This window comes from Dermacentor variabilis, unplaced genomic scaffold (assembly GCF_050947875.1).
Source record: "Dermacentor variabilis isolate Ectoservices unplaced genomic scaffold, ASM5094787v1 scaffold_12, whole genome shotgun sequence".
NCBI lineage: Eukaryota > Metazoa > Arthropoda > Arachnida > Ixodida > Ixodidae > Dermacentor > Dermacentor variabilis.
In genome coordinates this window covers 32,453,055-32,462,594 of record NW_027460280.1, presented here as the reverse complement: position 1 = coordinate 32,462,594, position 9,540 = coordinate 32,453,055, and the positions used below count along the sequence as shown (strand labels likewise).

The window sequence follows — 9,540 nt, the reverse complement described above, 5'->3', positions numbered from 1 at the left end:
AGAAAGGAAAGAAAGGGAAGAAGAGAAGAAACGCGAGGAGCAAGAGGAGTTGCAAGAGGGCACAAATGCAGGCAGAAATTGAACTGGAGAAAATAAAGCTAGAGCGCGATTAGCGCGCGGTGCGGATGCGGCGCCGCCACAAACGGAAAGCGTGAAAATGACGCGTTTGCTTCAGCCGTACAAAACAGGCGATGACATCGGTCTCTACCTGATTAATGTTGAACGGATTTGTCAGAAGCAATCATTTCACCAAGACACATGGCGGGAGCGGTTGCTTGCGTTGCTGCCGGAAGAAGCCTCGCAAGTCGTAGCCCGACTTAGCGCAGCCGAGGCAGGCGTGTGCAGTTCAGTGCAGTACAGTTTGCTCGCAAAAATACAAGCTTTCCACAGAGGCACTTCGGAGGAGGTTTTGACAAAAAAGAAAGAAGCCTAATGAAAGCTTTGTTAAGTTTGATGTAGCCTGAAGGATAATTTTTCAGAGTGGGTGAAAGGAGCAGGGGCGGATAACGTCAGTAAATGGCACATTTAATCTGCTTAGAGCAGTTTTACAAGACCCTCATCGATAACGGGCGCCTGGGTTAAGGAAAGGCAGGAAGGTGTGTCTGTAAAGAGTGCAGCACAGCTAGCCGATGAGTACGTGGCAAGCCGTGGCTTAAAGCCATAAAGAAGTAGCGTCCAGTACTATCAAAAGCCTTCCCCGCAGCCAGTCTTGCTCTCAGGGGCAGCAAACTTTAAAAATAAAGAAAGAAAAAGAAGAAGAGGATGACACAGCTAGCTCCGGAGACGCAGTTAAGCCGGAGGCGGAAATCTTTCTGATTTCCCCGACAGAAATTCAGGAAGAGGGTCAGGCTGAGGAGCCGCCAACAGCAAAATAACCCATTTTTCCTTCATTCCTAATACCGGACGTACTCGTCAATGGGCTTGGTGGATTCTTGGCCCAAACGCCATCTCGAGCCGCAACAATTGATATAAAAGCAGACGTGGAAAGGGGGGAGGGGTAAACTTGAGGAATTATGGGGGAAAGGGTGCGATTTTAAGTACAAAGCAATGTAGTAGTCTCAGTGTGATTGCCGCAGGTGGCGTTCGAATATCTGGTTTATCGGCATGTTGCAGAAAGTATGAATGTTAATGCTTCGAGTAATTCCTTGTTTACAGTCCGATTACAAATAGACCTCTCGATCGAGTTAACGAGGGACCAGTAGCCACCATGAACGGTCAGACATGTAAAGACAAAGATACGCGTTATTTGTGCAGAAAGTGGCACACGTTCACTCGTCTAATTTTCTCTTTTTTTTTTCTGCTTGAGTATGAAGTCTGTTTCGTGTTACATCGTTTTTTAGGCTGCAACATGCGATTCTTTCCGACCAGGGTTACGTATTGTACGTGTTGATTGCCTAATGGCGTTAGTTTGTCAATGCCTTTCAATTTGCTTGCAATGCGTAAAATGGATCGCGAATGTATCAGTGTTGCATTTTTAGGATGTGAAACAAAGATTACTTTACAATTGTGTTTTCTCTGCAAGTTCCCGTACTGCACTCATCGCCATGTTTTGTTATGTATGCGCCAAATGACGACTGCCTACTACGTCGGCGTTCTTGTATTTTACGGAGCGAAATAAATAATCAATTGAAAGCTTATCTTGCATCTGTTTTCTGGAATGACACTGCTGTATTGAACAAAGGCTGTGGGGCGGCTGCGTTACAGGCTGCTAAAGAGCATTCTATATTTTCAGGTTTTACAGAACTTAGCTTCCCGCCAAAATCAGCGCGTGCATATAGAAAAAACCTGCGACTGAACATTGCCAAAAGCCGATGACCGCAACCGGCGTAACATGCAACTAGCTAGCGTTTAAACCGCGCACGCCCAAACCCAGAAGTGTGGTTCAGTTATTCAGACCAGCCGCTTGGTGCGCTACAGTGTCCCGCTCTTGTAGAGTTAATGTATATGCTACCAAAGGTACAGCTACTTTGGTAGCATATGCGGTAACTTTACGCTCCTGTTAAATACGTTTCTCTGTGCCAGCGTTCTGACAGCGGTCATCGAGTGAGCCATGTCCGTGTTTGACGGTGCGCGCGTGACAACGTGCTTGTTAATTTAGTTAGTAAGCGAGTGTTCACAGCAGCTTATGCAGCTGATAAAACCCCTAACCTTACTTCGCATAGCTGTTAAATAATTTGTTATCGCAATCAATGTTTCGCCTTTCGGGAAAAACAGTGGCTTTGTTTATGCTAAATTCTACATGCGTTCTGTTACATATATAAATAGGGATATCTTAGTTTTTTTATTGCTGCGTAACAGATCAATAAATCCAATAAGGCATTAAGGAGGTCTCGCCTACGGTTTGTAACCTTGGGACCTCCTTCTGTATACTTACCTGTACTGTATACGCTTATTTTTACCATTAATAAAGATTGATTGAGTGATTGATTAACTTCCACAGCGGCGTTGCATGGCCTACTTCGGGACCTACTTATTTCCATGGGGTCTATTTAGGTGTTTCACTTCGGCGCTTTTATTTTTCTTTTTTAGGATCGTTCCAACGTCAAAACGGGATATCCATTAGACCTCCCTAGAATGTTTGTCTGTCATCTCGGTTATCACAAGAATCGGCGGGACCGGCGCGGTGGACAAAAACATGTAATGAAATCAGGCGAAAAGAATCGTTATTTGTAAGTACAAAGTGCAGCAACAAGCATACAGCCTAAGCCAAGAAATATATTCTATTACAACACTTTTGCGTTGGACCGTCATATATTGACACTGCCACCATCAGGTATGGAACCTGCGACATTACATAGCACATCAAAATACCAACACACAGGTTCCGATTTCTCTGCGTTCTGTTACAGCGTGGTACGGAATACAGCAGTGCGCGGCACCATCGGCGCTCCCCACTGTATCAGTCGCATTGGGAAGGCGTAGGCAGCATGCAGAGGTAATGACCGGCGTTATGTGGGGCGACAAGTGCGGCCCGAGTCGCTTCCGCGTCACCGGCGCGGTTCAGGCCCCGGAGTGCTGCCTGCCATTGTCTCTATTGAGCTGTCACCAGCGGGCGACTTAGTGTCGCGCCCAAAGCCTGGGCGGCAGGTGGCAGCCCCTCGAGCTGCACTTGTCGTAGGCCGAGCGCTGCGACACGCCAAGGACCACGGAATGTCCCAAACCGGCTCGCGTCACGAAGGTCAGAAGCCCGCGCAGTGCAAGAGTCACGACGCTCCCGGCCGCAGTCGACAGCCACCGATGCAGAGCGCACTCAAGAAGGCGGTCGGCGTATTTGCGGCCGTGCTCCTTATGTCTGCCGTGGCGATGATCGCCGTCGGTAGTCACTGGCATGGTCGGCTATCGCCTTACTCCAACTTTTACACCGGTCGTCTGGGCACGCCTATCATCCTGATCGTGATGGGCGTGCTGTCCTTCCCGCTGGCCCTGCTACTGGTCCCAGGCCTGCGGCGCGACAACTACCGGGCGCTCTACATGTTCGCCGGCATCCTGGCCTGCATGATAGCCTGCGAGATTGCCGCAGCCGTGGCCTCATTCGAGTACCGACACGTGATTGGCGCCGCCGTGCGAAGCGTGGTCGTGCGAGACTTGGACGGATGCCAGGGAACCGGGCTCGAATTTGCGCAGCGCACGCTGCACTGCTGCGGCGGACCCAATGGTTCGCACGACTACCGCGCCCGGGGCCTGGCCATTCCGCCGTCGTGCTGCCCGCGGGGCTGCCAGGGGTACGGCGCGCACCGGGCCTCCTGCGACTATCGGCTCGAGGGCCTCTTCAACCGCGCCATGATCGACGTTGGTTCCACGGCCATCGCCCTGCTTTGCATCCGTTTCATGGGCGTGCTGCTTGTCTGCTGGCAGGCGTACAGGCTGTCCACTGATAATGCGCTCATATACACTGTCAACCAGTAAGGCTGGTCCCCATGCCTGGCACTAACGACAGCGTACTCAACCGCAAGACGAAGGCTGTATTAGGTGTACATGTAAAAACTGGGAAGTCGTCTTTGGAGGTCATGTCCAACATCGAGCGTTAGGCTGCCACACATAGAGCAAGTTGCTGTGTGCAAGGTTGGTTCAAACTAAAATTTGATAATGGCTTCAGAGGTGATGTGCGAACTGCACAAGCTCCGTGCTCACTGACCACAACGTTTGATCGCCCCGGATAATAACATCCTGGACCTGAAAACAAAATTGGACATTTACCTATGCACCTATGGTCGCAACATACCACCAAGACAACAAGCCCTAGACAATATAGTCCAAATTCTGCTGAGACAGCCAAGGAACTTTAGTCCCTGCAAAAACTGCCTCAAGGTGCATGTACTGATTGGTTGTGGCAGCAAACGTGAATCATTCATTACATTGCAACGAAAGAGGATGCACATCTCTTGCCATCAATGGCAGAAAGTTGCATTCTGCTAAAATTTGCATCAATCACTGCCATACTGTGCTTAACACAAAATGCACTATAGCTGGTTCACAGGACTTGTAACGTGTTTTACAAAAGGACAACAGTTGCACGCAAAAAGGCAAGCAGCCTTTTGCCCTTTCCTGCAGTCAGTGTGCATGCAAAACTGCTGATGTCACATTAATATGTTGTGTTCAGTCATGTAAGTGTGGCATCTAGTATAAGGGCATTTAAAGTTTCCTTCACTAGATACCTGCCATATTGCTTGCTTTTCCATTGTAGCTGTGGTGTTCTGGGCCATGAGCAGGCAGTGAGAAGGAGGACCACACACCTGCCAGTGTCCCAGGCTTTAGTGGTTTGGCCTATTCTGGATGTGAGCATTTTGTTGCACCATTCTAACAATAGAATTTTTTATTATCTTGTGTTGGGACATTCATTTTTTCTGTGTAGCAAGCACTTATTGCATGTTGATATTCAGCTTCTCACCTAAAAAGATTGCTGGCAGTTTTGTGCAGAAGTCTTGCAAGGAAACGGCTGTGAATCATCACAGCAGGCATCTCGTGAAGGAAGTGCTAGTGCTTTGCTGTCAAGTTTCACAGCCATAGTGCAGTAGGTCTGTTCTACAAAGTATTTCTATGGGACAGCCTGTGATTAAGTTATCACAGCTTGTTGCCTGCACTAGTTAGTTCATACTTATTACGATGTAAAAGGATGTGAAAAAAGTGTGAAGTAAGAATGCTCTTTCCTGTCCTGGTTTTGACATTTTTTTTAGTTCCATAACACTGTACTAAATGTATTAATCATTATATCACACTGGAACCAACTTTATGATTCTTGCGATTTTAAACTATGAGACAAAATTTTACGTTTCCAGGGGCAAATAAAGATATGTACTGTATTTTTCTTAAAGTCAATATTAAATAAAACAATAAACGGAACAAAAAAGGGCCTAATAGTGTATTCTTTATCACAACACACATATTACAGCTGTACCTTTACTGTCTTGACTTACTTCTCAAATTTTATCACCCATTTTGGCGCAATAATTCTGCAAAAACCCGCAAGGTTCGATTTGTTAGATTTGCTTCGATTTGCTTCGAGTTGTTGATAAGTTCAACTTCGATCTGCCATCTGCTAGCTGCCTGGTTAGCTCAGATGGTAGAGCGGCTGTCCCGGAAAGGCGGTAATCCCGTGTTCTAGTCCCAGACCAGCACGAATTTTTCTTCAACTGCGAGGCTTTCCTTTCGAGGAACCCGTATGGGTTTCCTTTGTAGCAACTGCTGCGGCTGGGTGGATGTCTCATTTTCCCTTTATCAATTATCACACATTGTGTAAAGGAACCTTCATAAGAATCTGCAGCAATTATTAAGGTCTCCGTTTTCATAAAGACAACATAGGATGTTGATATTAGTGAAGAGGTAATTCATTCTAAAACTTGAAACAGTGCACTTAAAATAGGATACGAATAGCTGTTTTCATGGGTGGGTGTCTTTTGTTACTGTCTTTTATAACACAGCCAAATTCCTGTTGAAAATTATCTTCTTCTTAGTTGCCTCATTATTTCTATAATTGCACTTGCTCCTTCTGATCTTTTTTAACCAGGGACTGCTGGTGAAGCTATTACAGAGCATGCTGTTTAGTGACACAAATTTAATTTCTAGCATGGTAATTAATGTAACGTACTAAAATTTCAAAGAACTGAATTTATAGGCTGTAGAAGTGTCAATTCAAGAAGTGTCAATTAAAAGGATGACGCAAATTCGTGTTACATTTGTGGGTTGTTTGGAAATTAGTCACTTTGCAAACAAGCTGGTAAAAGAAGAGTGGATGACCTTTGATATGTCACACTACAGCTACACAAGTGGCTGCAGTGGTTCTAAAACAACAAGACTGCCCAGGCACGGGACAGGTTTTCCTGGCAAAGAGCTTGCACCTTTTTGTAAGATCTTTACCAATGTTTCACTTCTTTATGAAGCACCAGTTAGGGAAGCTGCACAAATTTTCAATGCAGCTGTGTGGTGTCATTCAGGTAGATGATCCTGAACAGATAATACCATCTTTTATATTCCCCTAAATTTATTGAGGTGTGACAGTGGAATTTTACGGTTCAGACATACCACCCCCTTCCCCCCCCCCCCCTATATGGGTACGTAGCTGCAATCTACAAATAACTGTGTTGCAGCTGTCAACAGTGCTTCCATATATTAAGTTACCAAAAGGTACCATGTCTCGAGCTGTACAAGCATGAGTCTATAATTTACTCTGAATGAAGGTCACAGGAACAAGGAGGCCCAAGTTTAAATATTCCTAATAAGATACTTTATAGGTGTGTGAAAATATTTGAAACTTTCAAATAATAACTTGAATAGTCATTATTTTAAATACAAATATTTTTAAATACTTCAAATCCCTAACTGTGCGACGAATTTCATCCTGATGGCCGTAGTAGACATAAAACATGAGAAGTTACATAGCGGAGCATGCTACAGGTCAGCCAGGGAGCCAGACTTTTCCGGCTAAACCACCACCATTCACACTCACCAATGAGCCCCAAGTATGCGAATAAGTTGCTTTGTTTGCTCCTAATAGTATTTGTGATTTTAGTAAACAACACTTCTTAATGTGCAGTGTAATGACAGAAACTTTCTAAGGCTGTGAAAGTACTAGGAAACACTGTGAACATACTAGGATGGGAAGATAGGCAGTGAGAAGAAATGCCACTTCAAAATGAAGTAGTGTACATATTACACTACTAATGCTCATTCTCTGCTGATCAGCACCCTCTTAAATCAACAGTTACAGAATGGACAGGCCTATAAAACAGCCCTTTCCTACCACTACTAGGTATTTCATTAAATGGTATGCATCAGAAACTAACTTTTCTTATTCCTAAGCCTAGGATTGTCGATGAATCAAGGTGGGTGATAGTTTTAACTGTTTTGTTCACGACGGCATTTTAAAGCAGTTTTAATACTTTTATCTGCTGTCATGTGCACAGGTAGGCAGGCAGGTGACAAAAATATTCAATGACAGAACCTGTCCATTGGACAAACTTGTGTTTGCTCAGTGAAGTGCAACTTGGCAATGACAGCAATGATACTGACCAGCAGTTGCTGGATCAAATTATGTGGTTTGCAATTGACCCCTGTTCACAGGGCATCATTGTGTGTTCCAGAACAAGCTGTTATCACTGGGACAACTCGATAATGTGCTTTATGAATTGTATAGACCTGATATTGATGGGCTTGCAATGACAGAAACTGTAACAGCCATGACGAAACAACAATGTGATACAGCAAGCCCATCTTGCACAGAAGTGAAAGCCTGACACCATAAATAACATGCAGAAGCACATGAAAACTAAGAAAAATTATCACCACTAAGGAGCACATGGCATCATCATTGGATGTGGCTTGTGGCATAAAAATAATACTTTTCTTGGGCACTCATGCTTATCTTTTTTCTTAAGTACTGTAGAGTGCAATTAAGGAGTAAGGATGCGGCCATATAGACTTATTTTTTAAGGAATTCCAAAATTAATATCCTGTCTGGGTAATTTTTAGGTAAGATACCCTCTCTGGGTGATTGCTGTTCTCATTTTATAACACCTGAGCATCATACCCTTGTACAATAGTATCCACACAAAATTTTTTCGTACTATAAGTTATGTAGGCAAAGCATACTGTTAAATGAGGGAAGCACACCCAAATGTTATGCCCTAGAGACCTAGACAATAAGATGAAATGGAGAAAAAATTGGTTTCTTTGTTCTTTTCCTGTTTTAATGAAAACTTAAGGGATGGTAAATCTGACAGCAGGCTAGTATTTCTACATCTCTGACAATTTGACAGATAATGACTGGCTTATGCAACATCTTCAAATGCCGACTACTTATAAGAACATGCAATGACATTATGATGCAGATGAACAGATCATGCTTCACACTGATGAAAATGGGCATGATGCTATCCCTGAAACTGCAAATTGCAATTCTGTTCCTTGTTCCTTAACATGAAAATGAAAGTCCATACGGTATACCACGCAATGAGTGCCACGCCTACACAATTAGTTTCTGGCATGACACAACATGTACCACTAACCACTGCTTAGTGAAGAAGCATCTTCACGAAAACAAAGTGATGTAGATGTGACAGTAGCTTACAATATCACAATGGGACACATATCAAAGAAGGCTTGTGTGGGGACTGGTAGACTCAGCAAAACTGAAATGTGCAAGTAGAAGGGGCCGAACTGTGCCTTTCACTTTTGCGACTTTTCTGTGCAGTAGTAGATATCATATGCCATGTCATGTAAATAAAATCATGGAAGAGAATGCATTTCCACAAACTGTTTGCATTAGCAACACATTATTAGTGCATTTTAGCTTGCTGCTAATAAGCTTAAAGGGTTCCTGAAACAGTTTGGACAAATTTTGTAGATGCCTAGGGTACAGCTACAGTAAAGCATCTGCGACATAATTCAAATGGAGCGTCTCATATTAAAAGAGTCACGGACAAATACAAGTTACCTCCTCCCTAGCCACACTTTTTCTCCTCAACATGTTCACCAAGTGATCGGGGTTAAGCTCTGCTTTCACTGGCTCTGCGTCAAGATGCGATACCATATTGTCTACTTCTGGTTGTCTTGGAGCCAGCGTGCAAAGCCTCTCCAACCACTCTGCTAGCCACCTGGCTGTCAATCCCCCACGAAAACTATCTAAGCAGTGTGCATTGTGAGCATTCTGTCGCAGCACCGAGCGTGTCCGGTATTCTGGTAACTGCAAGAAAGCTGGGCGTCTTGGCAGATGGGCGGAGGCGTAACTTAAGCCCCCTTCATACTACTACTGCTGTGATGAAGGGGCTTTAGCGTAAACACGAGTGGCCTGAACGGCCTGCATGGTATAGCCACCTGGTGGCGCAGAGCTTAACCAGCCAAACACAGAGCTACTATTGCTGTAACCGCTGTAGCCAAGTATAAAACATTTTAAACACTTAAAAAGACAACATGTTCCCGATTATGCTCCTGCTGAAAATTTATACCAGCAGCAAAGTAGAATACACTTGGTTACTGCTATATTAGCTACGTGTTTGTCTGGTTGAGTTCTATGCCACTAGGTGGCTACACTGTGCAGGTCATTCA

General features: G+C 44.5%; 1 protein-coding gene across 1 annotated transcript; it reads left to right on the top strand.

Moving 5' to 3' along the window:
- The first annotated feature begins 3,150 nt into the window (after positions 1 to 3,150).
- Positions 3,151 to 3,906, top strand: LOC142566251 (CD63 antigen-like). The gene has a single exon (XM_075677093.1). The coding sequence runs from the start codon at positions 3,151 to 3,153 to the stop codon at positions 3,904 to 3,906; it is 756 nt and encodes a 251-aa protein (XP_075533208.1).
- Positions 3,907 to 9,540: the final 5,634 nt, after the last annotated feature.